Source organism: Zootoca vivipara, chromosome 1 (assembly GCF_963506605.1).
Source record: "Zootoca vivipara chromosome 1, rZooViv1.1, whole genome shotgun sequence".
In the NCBI taxonomy this organism is placed as follows: Eukaryota; Metazoa; Chordata; class Lepidosauria; order Squamata; family Lacertidae; genus Zootoca; species Zootoca vivipara.
Window position 1 is genome coordinate 123,197,135 of NC_083276.1, and position 21,646 is coordinate 123,218,780.

Below are 21,646 nucleotides of genomic sequence, written 5' to 3' on the forward strand. Positions count from 1 at the left end.
ATATCTTGGCTGGGGGGGAGATATATTGCAAGAGGCAAGCAAATAAAAGTTACAACTAATAATAGTTTTTCAGAAGTCTACTCTGATTTGCCTGTATATTTTACAAGTTTCAGTAAATTATTATATTTGGTTATTACTTTACAGCTGTAATTAATTTGCTTCCAGACTTTTGCGGGCATTTGTGTTAGTAGGATCTGACATGTGTCTTATGAGATGTTTCTGTTTTCGAATATTGAAGTAATTTAAACAATAACTATAATGTAGGTATGTGACTCTCTGACATTCAGGATCAGTCTTCTGCTTATAATTTGAGCATTTGATCTAATGTTACTAGGAATAACAGATGACAAAACATAAATTTCCTGTGTGTGTGTGTGTGTCAAAATCCTTTAAAGAACACAACAACACATCCTGGGTCCAATTTCATAGTTGCTGAATTCTATTCAACATTTCTCAAAATTTATGTTTCTTCATGCCCTTCCAGTCCATTTTTGCAGCTAGGCTCATTGATGAAGTAGCAACAGCTGGAATATTTTTTTTATAAAGCAGATAGAGATTGTCTTTAAGCTTTTCAGATAATCCCACTGTAATTGTATCATGAAAGATACTGTTTAAAAATTAAAGCTTTCAAGAAACAGGAAATGTTGTACATTGCCAAAGACACTACACATTTAAACATGTTTTATGAAGTCTAATAGCAAATGTTTAAGACCAGCACTAATTGTCAAAAGGCTTTCCCACATGTCCTTGATTTCTGTGCAAAGGATTTGACAGGGAAGGGAAATAATGTTTCTAACACCTTCAGTAAAGAAAACATGGCCCTTGTGTTGTATTTCTGCACTGCACATCTGATCCCCACAGATTGTACTGGTACAATAGCTGCCGGCTTCACTGTCTCCAAGGCTTAGATGTGGTCATTCACATCTTCAAATCCAAGCCATGGTGGTACAAACAGTGTGAGACAAACAATTCCATGCTAATACATGCATCATGTTCGTATGAAATAAGACCCCATGTCGGATGTAAAGTCCTGCCTCCTATACCAGCATTGCCACCAGTGTTTCAAATTACCACCAAGGCTTTGAAGGGTCTGAACTTAAAAGTTGCCTTGCTGAACTGGACTCTATGCCCTGTGCCCAGGGATGCCTGTTGGCATTAGGAGCAGTACAAGTTGGTGTGGCTTGGCCAAAACACTATTGCAAGCCAATTCAGAAGGCTTGGCAGGCCTCATTAGTCCTGAGGGCTGGAGGATTCTCACCCCGAACTTAAGGATCTCAAATAAAGATTGCGTAGCCCAGGCAGGACAAGACCTTCATAGGTAACAAGCAAATAATGAGATGAGAGGAGAGGAGAGGAGAGGGGAGAAGGAGGAGGAGGAGGAGGAGGAGGAGGAGGAGGAGGAGGAGGAGGAGGAAAGGGCTGATTCAGGAGAATGAGGAGGAGGGCCTCCAGACTTAGCACATTTTGCAGTAACCGAGATAATACACATTACAACCTAAAGAGGTGGTACATAGGAGCAGTAACTTCAAAGTCCAACATTTCTTGTACCACTGGTCAGAACAAAGACTTTGCACCAACTCTGGGTTTTCCAAGATAGTCAAGTGAATACCCCAACAACCTATTCTAGCCATTGGATACAAACAATGTTTCCACCAGGTCCATCAAAGCTGTACTGTATGCAGTCTGCACTCTGGGTCACAGATGAAGGGGGTTATTGGTGGCACAGGTAGAGCTGTACTGTCATTGACTTTCCTTTTTAAGCTGTGTGGTTCATACCCTGCAACACTCCTCAGGTGAAAATAGGGCCATCTTCATCTGCTATGGGGGCCAACTATCACCCCGTCACTATCCAAAATGTATCCACATCATTCAGAAAATCACCTTGAGCAAGGTAACGAATCCCAAACAATACAAGCATGCATATTTCTACCGACTGCTGCTTACTGAAGGCACGTCCAAAGTTCAACAACCCAGTTTGAAGGAGCTATTCTCTCAAGATCTCAACACATGTGATCTTGAGGACTGTCATCACGGTGCATACATCAAGATTTATTTATTTTGTAAATATAGAGGTCTTACCTCTGGTACAAGCCATGGTCAGGTCAATATCACAGTTCCAAAAGGCCTCCCTCCCTTTTAAAAAACAGAATAATAGGAATGGAGATTGCCCCCATTCCACCCCTTGAAAAACACAAACCTCAGTTTTGTCCATTGGGGAAGCAGGTTACTCAAGGCTGGTAACATGCTCTTGAAGTCTTGTGTACTTCCCTGAGAATTTTCTTTTAAAAAATTATTTTAAAAATGAATTTTCTCTTTTAAAAAGATGCATGTACACAAGTAGAGGAACACCAAAATCGGGAAAGGATAGTGAAGAGAAAGGGAGATGTCTGTTTGCCCCTTCTTGGGTGGCTTGCTTTGTGGGCAGGCCCCCAGGCCTCCTCTGTGATCGTCCTCCTGCCACCAAATTGGCCAATGGCAGCAGGAATTAAAGGGTGTTCCCTGGGGTGCGGGACCAACTGGCCAATGGTGGTGCTTGGCCTTGCACGCCCAGAGTAGGGATAAATTCCCAGCCTGCTGGGCCCTCCGGCCTCTGTCTCTCGCCTAGAAATGACTGAGGAGAGGAACAAAAGAAACTCAGCCTGAATATCAAGCTCCACCCACTTGTGTGGACAGTGACCAGGAGAAGGGCAATGAATATTATGACTGATGGGAATATCATGGCTGATGGGACAAGGTGCTGAACATGCACACAGAAAACTTAGATCTGAATGACTCGTTTGTGATATGCAGCCGACATCTACACATACCTATGGCCATTTGCCTTCCTAATGGTGATACAGGAACTACGTACCTGACAAGATGAGAAGCTCAATTATCTCTGCATCCCCCAGGAAAGCTGCAACGTGAAGAGGGGTCCTCTTCTCTGTGTCCTAAAGAGCAAAAGAGACACGATCATTACAGAATTACTAACCAAAGGCCTACAGGCTGCCATTGTAGCTGGTTGTGGGCTGTAGCCACTGAGGGAGACAGTCAAGGCCACTCCTAGGAAGCCCCATCAATGCAGTTCAAGATACAGCGATTGCCAGCAGATGGTCATCAAACTTTGTTTTGCTTCACGCTCTACTGCTTCCAGTCATGGCGCCACAAGTGTGGAGGTGGGGCAATCGCTGCCGCCTACAGAGTTGGCTCTGCGACTTGAGGGGATAGGGGTCTTTAGGTTAGGCACACAAAACAGAGATTTCTATCATGCCACTTCTGAACTCCTTTGATCCTCCACACAGTGTGAGCACGACAGCATTCTTGGGACAGCATTGGGTCTTTTGCAGAGATGGGCATATTTGACAATTTGGGTTTCAGTTTCTCATTTTCCAACCTTATGCACATTTCCACACCAATTGGCATTTTTTTTAAGGCCTCATGAAAATTCATTTCTCCTACCATACACTTTTTTGTATGCAATTATGCTTAATACACAAATGTTTGCAATGCAATTTTCCTAATATAATGTGTTTGTTTATGTGTCAGGCAATGCAATTTTCCTAATATAATGTGTTTGTTTATGTGTCAGGCAATGCAATTTTCCTAATATAATGTGTTTGTTTATGTGTCAGGGGACCGCCGTACAGGGAGCCTCCGCCTCTCCTGTTGACTAGCACATCGCCCAGTGAGAGCAGCAGCAGCGGGTAAGGTGGGGGGAATGAGGAAGTTAGTGAGTTGGAGGGCTCCGCTATGCTAGAGAGCCATTGCAATGCCCTGACTAACAGGTGGAGGGGAACAGGCAGCCCCTTCTGGCACTCGAATTAAGGCGCGCCACCAAACGTAAGGTGGGGAGGAGGCGTTTCGGGGTGCCCAAACTCTTATGCTGGGCACGCAACAGGAAACGTCCACTCCCGGATTCTGCGAGTGACTGAGAGGTCATGTTTTCTGCTATCTCTGCACTGTAAATACTATGCACAATAAAACTCTTAAAGGCAGAGCGGACTTGGGCGTCTTTACTCAAGAGCAGCCGCCCGCAACAGCACCATTACAGCATGTTTCTTCACCTCATTTTCCCTTCACATTAACTTTGGCTGATATTAAATCCAGACCTGCTCTTCTTGGGCCTCTTGCCCTTTTGCAGATGGGAGAACAGATTTGTTAGCAATATTTCGCTCACAATACAGCCTTTTCACTTTAAGACTTAAAACAGTAGAAGTCAGAGATCCTGGTGGGGGGCATTTTTTAATACACCTTTTACATTTTGTAATTCAGGTTGCCCCCTGACCAACTTTTGATTGGTCACACCAGATTGGTTCCCTTCTGACCACTCTTTGATTATGAAAGCGGGATCTACACTGAAGGAAACGAGAGTAAGATGTGTGGGAAATACAGCAGTGATATTTAAATTTATCGTGAATACTGTATTTCCCTATTTGTGAAGGAGACTTCACTTCCATATTCATGTATCTCCTAGCATTCATCCACACCGGGTCTTGTTTTTTAAGTAGCAATGATCTGCATTAGCAGGAGCACAAAATTTCAAGCGTTTGCCAAAACGTTTCTGCAATTATCTGCATCTCACTCTCCACCTGTATTCTACCTAGACATAATGAAAATTATGATAGCAGAATGGTAATTATGAAGGAAAAGGCAGCAAGCAGAAGAGAAATAACCGCTTATGAAGCAGTGCGCAAGTGGACATGATTTCTGGATAAACCTTTGTTGCTGTTGTTTTAGGCAAGGTTCTACACCAGGCATCCCCAAACTTCGGCCCTCCAGATGTTTTGGACTAGAATTCCCATCTTCCCGACCACTGGTCCTGTTAGCTAGGGATCATGGGAGTTGTAGGCCAAAACACCTGGAGGGCTGCAGTTTGGGGATGCCTATTCTACAGCATGGTGCCTTTGTGACAATGGTATTAGCTCCAGGGTTTGGGAAGGCAGGATGGGCAAGATTTCCTCAAACAGATACCTTCCTAAGTGAGCCCAGCTCCCCCTTGCTGTTGTCCCCACTGCTCATTTGCTTGCCCTCTTCTGTTTGGGAGCTTCAGGAGAGGGCAAAATGAGTGGAAGTTGCTGCTCCTTCTTGTTCCTTCTATTGTGAACTCACTTGAAGGAGACAGGTGTGCAGGCAGCAACTGTATGGAGAAGGAGCAACAGAGCCAGGGGGCCCACGGGGTTGGCAGTGGGTCCCCTACTGGAGGGAGGGGGGCTTAGCTGGTGCACAGCAATACCCACACCTGATGCCAAGCCTGCTGTGCAAGGAGAAAGGCTCTCCTGAAAGCAGTTGGTGGCTACAACAAGCAGCAGGAGATATTGATGTCTAGGTCTGCCACACTCTTGCTCTTGCTATTAGGTAAAGGTAAAGACCCCTGACCATTAGGTCCAGTCGTGACCGACTCTGGGGTTGCGGCACTCATCACGTTATTGGCTGAGGGAGCCGGCGTACAGCTTCCAGGTCATGTGGCCAGCATGACAAAGCTGCTTCTGGTGAACCAGAGCAGCACACGGAAACGCCGTTTACCTTCCCGCTGTAGCGGTTCCTATTTATCTACTTGCACTTTGACATGCTTTTGAACTGCTAGGTTGGCAGGAGCTGGGACCGAGCAACGGGAGCTCACCCCGTCGCAGGGATTTGAACCGTCGACCTTCTGATCGGCAAGCCCTAGGCTCTGTGGTTTAACCCACAGTGCCACCTGCGTCCCTGCTCTCGCTATTAATCTCATGCAAAAATTATAAAGGACAACCAGCAAGTAAGATCCTGCTTGATCAGTCCAAAGTCCAAGGCCAAGCAATCAATGGTTCGTTCCATAAACTCTGCTCTGTGTGTGCACGTTTATTGTGAGGGTTGCAAAACTTCAGGCATCCAGAACCCAAAAAAGTTAAGTCTGGCAGATGGGAAGCTGCTTTCCCCCTTCTCTAGAATATCTCACAATCTCCAAAATAGTGCAAACATTTTCCTTCCAACTTAAGATGGTGATTCCACCAGATAAATGACCCCCCCACAGACACAAAAGGTCTAAAACAACAGAAGGAAGGATTGCACATGTTGTTAGTTTAAGTAGAGCCATTTTTCAAGTATACAGTCCTTTAAAAAACGAACAAAAAAGGCCTGTCCAAGACAATAGATATCATTAAACAAGGCTAAATATATAGTTGTTGAAGGAAGAGGCAGGATTCATTTATCTCTTGGCCTCGCTGAACTTTTTCATTGTTCTGTCTCAAGACTGATGCATCACAATGACTATTTTCCTTGCTGAGAATAAACAGTAGTGAAAAGCAGTTCAACAGCATATGTACACTTTCTTCTTCTGAAAGGTAGGCAAGTCTTTGGTTAGCCCTGCACCTAACTGTCTGTTTAATTAGAACAGTAATATGTGCAAAGACGATCAGTCCTACCATTGTTTCAAGCAAGGTGTCAACAAACCAGGCAAATTTCCAAAATGGAGATTTCTCGATGTCATTTTTAAAATCAGCTGTAGAATGAGGCCCTCTAAGATTACTAGCTAAATGGTTAACTCATTATCTTAATTTTTCTAGTCATGGCTGGGGAAAATAAACCTAAACCTGGCACAATCCACAAAAAACATTTTGTGATGACGAGTTTAGAACTAATCACAAGGATGCTCCAACACATGAATTGCATTTAGGTGGTTGGCTTCCATCAAAATGGCTCAAACTCAGCACCTTTCATACATTGTTATGCATGCCAAAGAGGGTCACTGCTAGTTTGACACATCCAAGAAACTGAATGAGCAGCCACTAAATGCACACAAAATACCTAATTTGTGTTCTCTCAAAAACACAAAATGTTTTTTTTTTGAACTTGCATACACTCTGCACCTTTAAGGCACATTTCTCCCCACAAAAAAATTCAGGGCACTGCAGTTTGATATAAAGGGTTTCTGAGAACTGTAACTCTGTGAGGGGGAGACTAAAGTGCCAGAATTCTTCGAGGGAAATAACTTGTTTTAAAGGTATGGTGCATATGCAGCCTATATCAGACTGGGAAAAGAACAGATCAGAAAATTGGGTCCGTGATATTGATAAGGAAGGTTAATCTAGCCATGAAGCATTGGTTCTTTAAGATATAGGACGAGATGTGGTTTAATTAGGCTAGCTGGAAGCCTTCACAAAGTCAGGGAGTCTACTTAGCTGCCTCCCTGAACTATCCACATTATTTAGGTTGGGCACAAGACAATAATGCTCTACAAAACTCGATAACAGGAATTCAAAACTTCCTTGTAGCTGTGGGCAGTGGGCCAGTGAAGCCACATGCAGGAACAGTGTGTTTACAACGACGAGTGGGCAGATAAGAAATCAACAATGCCATAAACGAAAAACCAGCATCTCATTTCTCCTCACGTTCAGTAAGAAAAATGGAGCAATCGCTGTCTTAACATGAACGAAACAAGAGGTTTTCCAAACCCCTACCAAGTATGTTACCGAAGAAGTCTGCTTTATGTCCACATACAGTAATATTTTTAATCCATGCAAGCAGATTAGGGGGGAAAACAAAGAATTCTGTTCCAATTTCCCCAGGGCAGCCATGCACATTAAGCAAACATGACAATGGCCACTCTAAATAACCAAAACGACACACCACAATTATATTGTAGTTTTAAACCGTACAACTGTTCTTCATCGGATAAAGGAACAGCAGCCTTTTCTCACATGGCTTGAAATGACAAAGTTTTATTCTGTGGTGGCCTGACTGCCAGGAACTTGGGAACCTCACCATGGAATTTAAACAACTGGATTGTCCCACTCACCTGTCTAAGTTGGTCCATGGGGTGGGACTAGCCAGGAGCTAGAAAAGTTTCCCCAACCTGCTTTCCTGGACTCTCAGGAAAATTGTGCAGAAATTTCCTCACAAAGAGGAAAGCAGAAAGCCAGTAAAACAGATCACAGATGACAGTCAGACCCAGACACATGAAAATGGACGAAAACGATCATCTCATCTTCCAATCATACTTCCCAACAGGGCTGTTGCTAGACTTGGAATTTGAAAATCATGATTTTTTAAAAAATAAATCAGACAATTTTTCAGCTGCTGGTTAAGTACAACAACTGAGTCACTTACCAGAGCGTTGACATCTTCTGTTTTGTAGATCAACATACGTATCTCATCAGGATCACCATTGAAAATTGCTTGAACCAGCGGGGGCTAGAAGAAACAAAAAATAATAGAGGGGGAATGATTTAATGTCAAACCCATTACACGCTCCAAGATATTTCCAGCCATGTTAAACGTCGTATTTACACTAGACTGCCCTGAAATGTAAATCAAATGCCTGCTAGTCGGTTGTAGATTGGAGGCATTAAATCCTTCTGCTTTGGTCACACACCCCTGTTTCCTGCAAGGGAAAGAGGTGTGCACCCAACACAGGATTTAAGATGCTCTTCTGCCCATCAGATGGCATGGTTTTGATATGGATGGCCTGGTTTATTTATATACCGCTTTTTAGCGCAAATCCTCCCCCCCCCCCAAGCAGTGGCCAACATTGTACCATATTAATACGAAATAAATATACAATGAAAGTGCAAAACATACATCAATGGAAACAATAAGACATCACAAGTGGTGTCAACTGATGGATGGGTGACTTGGGGGAAATGGCCTTGTGAACCAACTTGAACTCTCTAACAGGCCAAGATTGACTTACACCAACAACCCTCTATGCTCTACTATCTCAGCTGCTAACAATGGCTCTTTATAACCGCCTGCTAGATTTCTGAAAACTGGTCAACAGCCTTCTGCAACTTTAAAAAAAAATGCACTCTGACCACCATATTCTCCTGGCTGTCTGCTAACAAAGGCCAGAGAAGAGAGGGTGATTTTGCCCCAGAGTGAGAAAGGGGGCACTTGAACCCATAGCCTGTCCCTGGAGAAAAAGCAGCATTTGCTTTTACACAGCACTTACAACCATAGGGTGCGCACACACAATGTTCATAGGTTTCTATGCAGTGGAAGGGTGGTTGGGAAACTGACATCATTGCTGTCGCATTCATGGAATCTAGGATATAGTGTGAATGGCTAAAGCAGGAAATAATTAAGCAGCTGGTCCTTCAGTAGTTGGAAAATATTACTGATGAGACTGAAAGAAACATCTGCTCCGAGAGTTCGCCATAAGCTGCCCCTTTCAGTCTATATTTAGTGGCGGGATCTATCCGTGGTTCTTAACATCCTTTAAACTTATTTAAAAGCATGTTCTTAAAGCAGAGGTGGGGAACTGGCTTGGGCTGGGGTGCCAGATCGTTATCTCCATTCACCCCTATCACTATCAGCTGATAGTTGGCGCTCGGGAAGCCTTGTACATATGCATCACTTCCCCATGATCAGCTGACAATCAGTGCTGTGCTACACCTTTTAAAAAACAAATAATTTGATGCTTGAGACACACTTCGTAGCAAGCAAATCTCTTTCTCCATTCTATCAGATCTGGCCAGGGACGTTAAATGTATCATTAAAGTCATCTAATATAGTGGATCACTGAAGCCACCTTGGTACCTGAGTGTCCTGAAATCTTCTGGGGAGTCCCAACTTTGGGTGTTACACATTACTTGGTGACACCAGATAGGGCCTTCTCTGTGACGGCACCCCACTTGTGGAATGCCCTCCCATCTGATATTTGCTTGGCATGAACCTTATTCAGTTTGGTGCCTGGTTAAAACCTGGTTATTTCCTCAAGCTGTTAGTAACTGTTCATCTCACCGCTTAACTTGCAATGGCTAACAGGGAGCACGATGTTCATAGCGGGCCATCGCCTAGTCGCTGATGCATCCTTTACACAGACACAAAAGTCTATAAGCCCTTAAATAGCAAGTCTAATAATAAGACCTCATAATAATAGGTCTTGAAGCCCTATAGATCTTCAGTCGGGTTGCTCAGTATGCTAGAGGTGTACACTGAGTAAATACAGATTTTTCCCTTCGGCTTTCTGAGCTAATTTTGGCCGGAAGCTTGGCTTCAAAATGGCTCATTTCCATTTTTCTGTGTATAACCAGACTCCTGCCCTTAGAATTGCTAATGTTTCCAGGTGAAACAGAGGCCAATTCCTGCACTCTCCCCCTGGAACCTGGCCATTCTCCTACCACAGAAAATTGCAACTACTGAGCTGTGTGTGTTTGGACAACAAGGCGGACCTACATTTTTCAAACCAAGCGGGTGGGGTTTTGAAAATAGGCATTTTTGAAATGTGTGTGTCGCTTCTGAAAAGGAAAAAGAGCAGAGACAAATTTCCATTCCATTTTCAACTCACTATTTTTCATGATGGCATTCCAACCCTCCCCCATAGTTTATGGTAGTTCAATAGGCGAAGGAGGGGAATAAATGTAATTATGATCCACTCTTCAAATATAGCCCCTGTGAGGGACAAGGGCGTACCCACCATGCGGCAAGTTAGGGCAGCTGCCCTACTCTAGAAGCAGGGCTGGTGGGCAGAGGCGGAGCACAGCCCGGCGGAGCGCGAGTTCACCATTCCCGCCGCACCGCGCCGCACCCTCCCTCCAGCTCCCCGGCGCGTCCTCAGGCAAGGCCAAGCGCGGCGGGGAACCAGGGAGCGCGGCGCGGTGGGCGGGAACGCCGAACTCGCGCTCCGCTGGGCTGGGCTCCGCCTCCGCCCACCAGCCCTGCTGCTAGGGAGGGGCACAGCCCGGCAGAGCGCGAGTTCGCCGTTCCCGCCCGCCGCGCTGCGCCCTCCCTCCAGCTCCCCGTCGCGCCCTCTGGCAAGGCCAAGCGCGGCGGGGAACCAGAGAGCGCGGCGCGGCGGGTGGGAACGCTGAACTCGCGCTCCGCTGGGCTGGGCTCCGCCTCCGCCCACCAGCCCTGCTTCTAGGGAGGGGCACAGCCCGGCGGAGCGCGAGTTCGCCGTTCCCGCCCACTTTGTGGCCCCTCCCCTTCCGTGCCTTGGCCCCTCCCCTTGCCCCCCCTAGTTTTGATCCTGGGTACGCCCATGGTGAGGGACAAGGGGTATCGCGAAGCCCCTCCCCTCCTGAGTTCCAGCCCAGCCCCGAGCGAAGCTGAAAAGAGGGAAAGCTCCAGCTCAAGTGGGGAAACAGGAAGTGGTGTCCAAGGCTCTGGCAGGGTAGAAGAGCCATTGTCCCAGGTGGGACAGGAAGGGGGAAGGAAGGGGGGCAGACCCGTCCCCCCAACTCCGGAATTGCGCAGAAAGCGTCGGGGGAAGAGGATGGGTCTCCCCAAGTTGTTATGCTGGCGCAAGACGCGCCAAAAGCCACTTGGAGGTTCTGATTCAAGCTGAGCAGATGTGTCTTTGTAAATAGCACTGCCATTAGCACTGTAAATACTCAGCACCAATAAAAGATAAAATGCAGAGCTGTGTAGAGTCGTTACTCTGAAGTAGCCCACTCCGGCCACCGTGAAAGCCCCCAATTCCAAAATTTGTAAGTGGGGGGGGGGGCAGACCTCAACAAATTCAAAGAAAATGTTTTAGGCCAGTTAATTCCAAACTTTTAACAACAGAGAGATTTATTTAACATGATTTATATATCAACTTGGTTGTGATAACACCTTGAAGCGGTTCACACACCAAAATTGAAATTATCAAGAAAGCACAGTGAAAAATCAGGTATTTATAAAGCATTTGAGACGAATTAGAATCCAAAGTACAGTAACCAAAAACAGACCTAAGCAGCTTTGGGAGGATGTCATTCTGAACAGAGAAAACTGGGAGGAGGGAGGAGGGGGCGTTTAATCCTTCTACCTGCAACTTCTTCTTTTGCTTCAAATCTGCACCACAACATTATCCACCTTACAGAAGCAAAATGTCAGCTTGGGGGACGATGGAGAGATTTTGAGGGAAGAAGAGATAAGATAAGATATCTTTATTGTCATTGTCCCCTTGCGGGAACAACGAAATTACTCGGTTGCTACATCCACTCAGATAAAGCATTCCGCATAATCCAAAATTACAAAAGCTAATTAAAAACAGTAAATATACTACAAAATAACAAGTAAAATAAGATGACTTCAAAGTCCGGGCTTTCCATTTAAGGCCAAAATTGCTCTAGAGAAGAAACTGTTCCTGAGACGGCTCGTTCTTGCCTGCATTGTTCTATATCTCCGTCCCGATGGCAGGAGCTGAAAGAAATGGTGACCAGGGTGCGTTGGATCTCTTGATATATCTAGTGCTTTTCTATGGCACCTGGTGGTGTAAATTTGTTCTAAGGTGGTGAGTGAGCAGCCAATAATGCTCTCTGCACAACCACAAGCAGGGAAAATCTCTCACACACATACACATACACAGCACCCCCTGACCCCAGAAGAAAATGTCTGGAGACACCATACATGGTTTTGGGCTCATGAGAACCTTTAACTGTACAATTTATTTCTTAAAATACAACCCAGGTTTACCTGGGAAATTAACAGGCTAACTATACCTAACATGCCCAGCTTGTTTAACCTGTATTTTGCCCCTTTCCTTGCCAGGCCTCACCATCTACAGCCAGCACTTTGGGGCTCCAAAATCCCCACAGTCCACCCATAGCCTTCCCTGGGTAACTATGAATAGCATTTTAAATTGCTTAAGATTTTCCACTATGCCCCACTATGCAACACAACACTGGGCGTCCTAAGGTACTGTGTTGTTTTTTTAAAATGGCTACCTACCAATGTCACCAGGTAAGCCCACAGCCAAGACCCACCCCCAAAAGCAGGGTGTCATTTCAATTCTGCTCTTCCACCAGCTGGATAATGGAAAACGGAGCATTTATGGCCCTAGGCACTTTAAGGAGTAAAACTCAGGGCCACTCCCCACCCGCTATTTCTTCTTTCCCAGACAGGGGAACGATCCACCAAGTATTATCAGCAAACACAATATAAACAGCCTTGACGATGACAACAATACGACACTCCGCTTTCCTTGTTCTTGAGATATCTGGTCCTTTGGCCTTGAGAATCAGTATCCTCTCACTGACACTTTTCTTCACCAGGAAAATGTTTCACTTGACATTTTGGCTGGCCTTTCCTCACAAGATTTCCCTACCCCCCCCCTTTTTTTTAAGCCACCAGCTTTGTTAATCTCTTGCTAATCTCTTTTAAAGCTACCAGTCTTATTAGGAGCTTCGAAGCGGCAACAGAATCCAAAAGGAAAAGGAAATAAAAGGACACTATAGTTTCCAAACTCTTACTTAAACACACACACGCACACCCCTCCAGACAACCTGTTTTTTTATCATTTGTCCTGCTTGGCTTGCAAAATGCTTACACAGAGGTTAGACCACATCTGATCTCTATTAAGTAGTCCTGTACAATCATGTTCATTGTGGGATTGTTGTAGGTTTAAAAAGAAGAAGAAAAAAGATAATGGGCTGTAGTAGCCAACTAAGCCCTACTCATCGAGTAGACCCACTGAAATTAATAGGCCTAAATTAGTCATGCCCAGTGACTTCAATAGGCCTGCTCTGGCTAGGCCTAGCAGTAGATAGAACCCTAAATTGTAGGATGTCTGCAATGTTAATTATAGGATTCCCCTCCTTTTTTCCCCCTATGTTGTGTATGTGGGATATATTTTTCTATAATGCAAGCTGCTTGGAAAGCTTCCGGTGACCAGTGAACTAATACGTTCTGTAAATATAAATAAATAAACCCTAACACTCTGATTCAGAAGCCAACACAAGGCAGGCTAATAGAGAGAAAATGAATGCAATGCAATGTTCAGGAGCTAAAGACGAGGAGGGATGCTTAGGTAATGGATCCTCGAAAGTGTCTCTGTAAAACTTGGCATAGTACGGAGAGTTTAAAGGAAAGTTGAAATGAATAACAGAGTTGCAACACACAGCACATCCCATCAATCTTGCCTTCTTCACAAGTGCAGACCATTGCAGTTAACTAACACAATCTGGAAACCTTTCTGTCTCTCTCTCCCCTCCACCTCCTCTCTTTAAAGGGAAGGATGTAAACATTTTGCTCTCTAGTGACCCACTAAAAGCCAACAAGAACATTTTCCACTTGCTTTGCCAGATGCAGGAGAGGCAGCAAGAGCGGCCGTACAATCTGAAGGCATAAGAAATCTCCTCGGCAAGGCCCGTTTGCACTGAAATCCCCCTGTGGTCATCAAGCTTGCTTTCATCTGCTGGATTTAAAAGCATGTCGGCTGAGAAAGTCTCTTGAGAAATAGGACCGATGGCAAAAAAGGCTTTAACTTCCCTAATCCTGGGCTTCCTGTTGTTATAAAAATGTGTTGCTCTAACTTGCTGGCGATCCCCCCCCCAGCGAAATCTGCAAACTGAGACAAGATTTGTTTACACGAATCGGGAATACAGGACGTTGTTTCAGAGGTTAACTCAGCTTTATTCATTTACTGGGGCAGGAAATCCCAGACCATTTCAGCCACTTTCGCTCCTTTCCATTAATGGCGTGCTCCTGCTGCCAACTCCATCCTGTTTCCTTTTCCACTATGGGTTACAGCTGGCCAGAGCAGCACTTGTGCCAAGGGGATCTCCAATTCCTCCTCACCATTTCAAGTCCCTCCCACCCCCCGAAGAAATGAGCAAAGACAATTTACGAAACATCCAGGCTCTTCAAAAGGGCACAGGGAGAAGAGAAGGGAATATACCCTGTGGTATTCAATTAAATTGCCAATTATAACAAGATGAACATGAGGCACAGAGGCACACACCCATTATCTAGGGACTTTTCATTTATTGTAAGCCTACTGAATCTTGGATATAATGTATGTGTATAGATGATGATGTTATTATTATCATTACTACTACTGGGACTTTTTTCAGCCGGAACTCGACAGAACTCAGTTCTGGCACCTTTCAGGTGCGTGCCATTGCCATTATAAGAGAACAATGGTGAGTTCCAGCGCCTCTTTTTCAATAAAAATAGCACTGATTGTTATTATTATTCATTAAAGTTATATCTATATAGAGATCTCTATATACTGAGAGAGAGAGAGAGAGAGAGAGAGAGAGAGAGAGAGAGAGAGAGAGAGAGATCACACTATGCTTCCAATAAATAAACAAATAGAGAACAGTAGACTACATATCTTAGATATATAAAGTGTATACTGTATTTACTTCATTGGGTAAAGTGCTAGACATGGAAAAGGTAGATTCAGATCCCAGTTCAACTGTTCTCTTAGTGAGTTACTTTGTGGTTATCTGTTCCTCCTCCTACAAAAGAGGCACAGTACTGACCTTCCTTTCAATAATTTCATTTTGCTTTTTCTTTCTCATACCAGTCTAGAATACTGATCACGTAGGCTATAAATGGAAGCAAATAATGAATGCAACTTGAGATTTGTGCCAAGAATGAAGAAGATTTTAAAAAATAAATAAATCCCAGTAACATGTTATCTGTAAAGCAAACAAATCTCAGAATCTAGAACAGGCATCCGCAAACTTCGGCCCTCCAGATGTTTTGAACTACAATTCCCACCTTCCCCGACCACTGGTCCTGTTAGCTAGGGATCATGGGAGTTGTAGGCCAAAACATCTGGAGGGCCGCAGTTTGGGGATGCCTGATCTAGAAGAACTGTCAATAATATTGAAGGGAATTACAGTATCCTATTGTGAATAAGACAAGTTCATTTTTCTAGGAAGCCGCGCTCCCCCCAAAAGTCTCAACACCCACTCCTCTCTATAATTTCTTTTAAAACTCCCTATATATTTTCCTATATCTACTGTGCTGAGCAGCAACCTGACACATATTTTTAAAAGCCAGGCCACAGATATTTGTCACATATGGTTCTCTCAGGATGTTTCCACTCCGGAAACTAGGAATTGATGCTTCACTCTTCTCTGCTTAGTTCAGTGATAACAGGAAATTAACACAATGAGGTTTTCTCTAACTAAAGACTACAAGCTGAGCATTTTAGTTTTACACTAATGCCATATGTACAGCTTTTGTCTCAGTAGTGCAGAGGCGGAGAAAGACTAACTGAAGCATTAAAGCAGCTTTATTATTATTAGTAGTAGTAGTAGTAGCAGTAGTACTACTGAGTACTTATCCAAATCTCCAAATGGCAGCAATTTGGGAGAATATAGTTTCTGCTTATTCCTTAAGCATAGCACATTTAGGCAGGAAATGAATAGAAGTGGAGAGGTTTATCGTAAGTTTAACGTACACAGGCCTTGAGCTCAGTTGTTAGAACTCCAGAAAACTCAACAAAGGTAATGTACGGCAGCCATTTTTAAGTGTCCTACTTGTGTCTTACTCACAGGAGTCATGGAAATGTAAACTGGGGACAGCAAACACCTTACACTGAAAGCAGACGACTTCCCACAGAGAATCCTGGGAACTGTGGTTTGCTCAGGGTGCTGGGAGTTGTAGCTCTGTGAGAGGTAAACTATAGTTCCCAAGATTCTTTGTGGGAGCCATGTACTTTAAAGGTTTGGTGCCCCCACTTGAGGAACCCACCCATTGACTTGATTGTTACAAGATTACACCACCCTACAAACCTCTTCAACAGGCTTTAGATTTTGAAATTTAATAGCAAATGGGTTCAATGTGATTTTAAGAACAGCATACCCAGGAAGCACCCGGCTGATGTATAGCTATCATTTTTGAAATATCCTACATGGTTGCTCTGTTAAGCCATACATGGTGAGGGTCAGCTGCAGTCTCTGTGGCAAAGCTGACTCAGTGCTTGACCAATCTCCCTCCCCACTTCTTCCTCAGAGTTGCAAAGGGCATTAAAAAGACTAGCAGGTCTCCAGCTAGTCCATGCTTTGTGTTACAGATATCATGGAGAATGTTTGCCCTTAAGAGCAAAATTATGAGCAAGTGTGATCTTGCAACACAGTTCCACTATTTACTTGGGGCTGTTATAAGAATTTTAAGGTCTCAAATATGGAATAAATATTCATAAATACACGCGTATCTAAATATATAAACCATGGGTCTGAAAAACTGTAGTACAGGAGGGCAATCCTGAAAGCCATTTTGACTCTCCCAATGAGCTCAAATATTACTCTGCAGTAAGGGAGGCAAATGGGGGAAGTCTTCCCATTGTCTTTTTGCTTACAAATCCTGTCTTAAGGGCATATTTGTGTATGAATAAAGTGAGCCTGTGACCTGGATTCAGGAACTAAAGTATTAATCATCGCAAAAGAATGGCCAGGCTGCCCAGGTAATGCAATCAGTGACCATTATCAGATATCCTGGCAGACACGATTTCTGCTGTAGACCACCTCCTATGATGTATGTATGATGATTTCAGCGTAGTCTTTGACTAAGGGCAGTGTCAAAAGTCTTTAAAGGTTCCTGCACACTTTTGTTCACTGTCTCTCCCTCCTTTGAAGGAAGAAGAAGAGTTTGGATTTGATATCCCGCTTTATCACTACCCGAAGGAGTCTCAAAGTGGCTAACATCCTCTGTGAGGTGAGTGGAGCTGAGAGACTTCAAAGAAGTGTGACTAGCCCAAGGTCACCCAGCAGCTGCATGTGGAGGAGCGGGGACCCGAACCCGGTTCACCAGATTACGAGTCTACCGCTCTTAACCACTACACCACACTGGATGGGAGGGGAGGGAACTCTGTTGCAATGCAACAGAAAAATAAATATCTGCATTGCTTTCAACTGGATCCTCCTGCCTCCATCCATTCTTCTCTGACCAATCATGGACTTAGGGGACTCAGAGTCCCATGGGCAGCAAAAGCCAAACCCCAATTTTTACATCAGGGCTCTGATAGAACGAGGAACATTCAGCACCTGAACCCACAAGAAAAACTACAATAACAAAAACCTATTAATGCAGCCCCAAGCACCAGCAACTCAGGGAGATCTCTCACCGACGGCTTCTGCATCCAGCCATCCAACCCATTTTCTGCATTCCCCAGTGGCAGCTATTCCTTAATTAGCAAAACACCCTTAACACATGGGTCAAGGACACCCACTAAAACCCATCAGAACTGATGGGGGGTGGGGATGGGATGGATAATAAATTTTGCCCTCTCTTGGTAGCATCGCTAAGTGTTGTGCTTTATCTTTCCCCAAAGGAGCAAATGAGAGAAAGCAAAGAAATGTACTCCGGGGCACCATTTTGGAGGGGTGTAACCTGACACTGATGTTTTCTGGAAGCAGGACAAGTTTCTCTCTCTTGCCAGCCACTTGCAGCCCACTTACTTGGTCCTCTAGAACTCAACGGAATCTGCTGAGAACTGAGTCTCTCTCTCTACTCCCCTCCCTTCACTGGCAAACCCAAAACACAAATAAAGAAGAATGCAAAGGCAAGGCCGGCCCTATCATTAGGCATAGAGAAGCAGCTTCTTTAGGCAGCAGATGCTGAGTAATAGGGGGCAGACAAAGCTGTATTGGGCAGTGTGCCCTGTGTCCCCTCAGCTACATGGGATGGGGGAAGGCACGATCTTGATCTCTGCCTCAGACACCAAAATGTCTTGGACTAGCCCTAACTAGACATTTTGTGGAGGAGAGCATTTGGGGTTCAAATCTTAGCTTGGGGGGGGGGGAGAAAAGGTAATTGAATGGAAAGCAGCAACACATAACTGAGTTTTTATTAAAAAACTTTTCAAGACGTAATTCTGCACTGGACTCATGCCGTAAAACAAATCTTATACCATCTCTGAGAACACCTGGTGTCAATTTGTCCTACATTCAATGAGAGGGGAGAGGGGAGTCATAAAGAACACCAGTTCTAAAAAGATTCAAATGTATAGATTATTTTGCAAGCGGACAGTTTTCTTTCACACCAAGAATGTGTGCACCACAGCTTAATGAGAGATGTCAAGACTAATCTCTTTATTTGTCCATTAAGCTGCCTGGTCCCCCTGCAAACCTAAATCATTAAATAAGATGTGTTCACACACTTTCACCACAAAACCATAGAGGAATTATAAACAATACTACAGCTCATGTGCGTTGTAGACTTGCATGACTCCAGCACAGTGTTGTAAACTTAAGCTCTTTGCAATAACACTACTAGCAGCCTCATACCAGGCTTTGGGTCAGTACTGCCAGATGTTGTGGAGGGGAAAGAAAAAACAGATGCCATTTTCAGGGGCAGTCAGGCATTTAGTGCCACATCTAATTTAGCCACGGAAGTAGTAACTTTTCATCCCAGGATGCCTCAACGCTGAAACCAGGAAACCACCACCTTGCAAACTGCCCAGCTTGCAATCACCTCCAGGCAGGAGACCTTCACAGCTCCCCACAAAATCTCTGGTCAAATACACTGCAGGGATCAGATGTACTCAGCACAAACAGGTCTCTGAAGAAGAGTTGCGCTGGTGTTCAGCTGAGACTGGAAATCCTGTTTTGTCTTTTGTCACCCGTTCCACTCATAGCAAAAGTTTAAAGCAACATTATAGAAAAGCTCACCAGCTGGCTCTGGATTATTCGTGAACTGCGGCAAAGTTATTCTCTTGGGGGGGTTTTGTGCAGTCACTTACATTTTTACAAAGCAGGGTTCCAATCCTGCTCGTCTTCCTTCAGGGCCTAGCAATAGAGTCATACCCCGGAAGTCGAATGGAATCTGTTCCGCAAGTCCATTCGACTTCCTAAACGTTTGGAAACCAAGGCGCGGCTTCAGATTGGCTGTAGGAAGCTCCCGCAGTCAATCAGAAGCTACGTTGGACATTCGGGTTCTAAAGAAGGTTTGCAAACTGGAACACTCACTTCCAGGTTTGCAGTGTTCGGGAGCCAAAACTTTCGACTCGCAAGGTGTTCGACTTCCAAGGTACGACTGTATACACATTCCTTTTTTCCCTTTTAAAAAAAAGATATATCTTTATTGTTTAAAATTATAAAACAAACACATAACATACAAAACACATAATATACATGAACACTTACAAATATCATCGTTGGTAACAAAATCCTAAGAATGACTTCCAATTTTGTCTATTGTTTGGATTATTTCGCACAGTTTTGTATATATTCTTTACATATTTTCTTCACTTTTTCTTGTACTTATATATTTATACTATACCAGGTTCAGTCTACCGTAGCTCTGCCAATGGGGTTTCTTTTATGTTACTATTTCTTAAATATTCTTCAAACACTCTCCATTCCTTGTTGACTACTTGTTTCATTTGTCCTCTTATTCTACCTGTTGTCTTTGCCAACTGCATATATTCCACCATTAAGATCTGCCAATCTGTTATATTGGGTAATGTTTTGTTTTTTTCCAATTTGTATACTGTACATGAATGTAAATACGCAAAATTTTCAATATAGAAATTTACTAAAATATCAAGACCAGGTACTTCTAGACCAGGCATCCCCAAACTGCGGCCCTCCAGATGTTTTGGCCTACAACTCCCATGATCCCTAGCTAACAGGACCAGTAGTCAGGGATGATGGGAATTGTAGTCCAAAACATCTGGAGGGCCGAAGTTTGGGGATGCCTGTTCTAGACTGACTGCTGTGAACTGTAAGTGACAAGATTTCATGCAAGTCATGAAATTGTTACATACATTAAAGCAGGGGTTGGAATCCTGTGCTCCTCCAGTGATTGTTGAACTGCAACTCCCTTCAGCCCCAGCCAACATGGCCAATGATCAGGGATTATGAGCGCTGTATTCAACGACTGAGTGTATTCAACCCATAGTCAATGGCTCTACTGTGTTAGAGCGCAGAAATAGAGCCAAGGAGAAGCTGCCGTCCTACCGTTCTGCTTGGTGCTATCTCTTGAAGGCCTCTAGTTATTCAAATCTGAACACATGAAATCAATTCATCACTACTGTAAATAACTTAAAGTGTAGTACACAAACCCTGAGGTTCCACTTTCTCACCTGTGTCCAAGCTGCAAAGGGAGACTGGTGCCCTTATTGCCCTCAGCTGTTAACAATACTACTGACACCCTCCCCCCAATTCCTCATAGAGATTTCTTCTCAAAATTTCAGAGAAAAACCCTCAGGAAACTCTCAAGAAACTCTGAGCACCGGATCTCACACTTCTGTGTGCCTTTCCTTCTTCCCACACAAGACCTAAGCCTTGTCTCAGATCATCAAACCTCCGCAATCTTGCACTTGCACCAAGTGTGACTGATGGCACTGCTGCAACCCTTTGTAATTAGAGCTTGTCAAACAGAGTTAAAATGGAGGGAAGGTTTTATCCACTTATCTGAGCTTTCCTTGTAGTAGAGGACACGCTGGCACAACGGCCACATGCATAGGGGCAAAAGCCCCAATTGGTATGGTGCATAGCTGCCAAGTTATCCCTTTTTTAAAGGGATTTTCCCTTATGCTGAATAGGCTTCCTCGCGAGAAAAGGGAAAACTTGGCAGCTATGGTATGGTGGTTGACGGAGCCTTTTCACAAATGGGGAATACTTGTCTGAATCAGGTCCCTGAGTCAACACAGCATGGTCACAACAACCACAGAGATAGGACAAGTATTTAAAGGGACGCACTGCACTTTCTGCCCCAGTGAAATGTCACCGTGACCACACCAAGTCAACTCTTAAATTGAGCAAAGTGTATACAGGTCAATGAAGCATGAAACATCTCTCTCTCTCTCTCTCTCTCTCTCTCTCACACACACACACACACACACACACCAGAACATTCATTGCTGAGCACCTCATAAATTGTGGACACACCACCTATAACACAATCCCTGTCCTTGTCTATAGAAAGGCTCCGACATGAAAAATGGTAACTTGCTCAACAACCCAGTCATTGTCCATTTTCTTGTTTTCTATGCATTTAATTAATTAGTCTGATTTGACTTATTATATTT

General features: G+C 44.2%; 1 protein-coding gene across 6 annotated transcripts in view; it reads right to left on the reverse strand.

The window, feature by feature from the left end:
- ANKRD44 (ankyrin repeat domain 44) overlaps window positions 1-21,646 on the reverse strand; it is a 132,571-nt gene that overhangs the window by 65,908 nt on the left and 45,017 nt on the right. For all 6 annotated transcript variants that reach the window (XM_035136620.2, XM_035136639.2, XM_035136603.2 and 3 more), the window contains exons 2-3: window positions 8,062-8,145; window positions 2,852-2,930 (exon numbers count right to left, since the gene is read on the reverse strand). In XM_035136620.2, coding sequence (XP_034992511.2) covers window positions 2,852-2,930; window positions 8,062-8,145 — 163 coding nt within the window. The remainder of the gene's footprint in view (window positions 1-2,851; window positions 2,931-8,061; window positions 8,146-21,646) is intronic.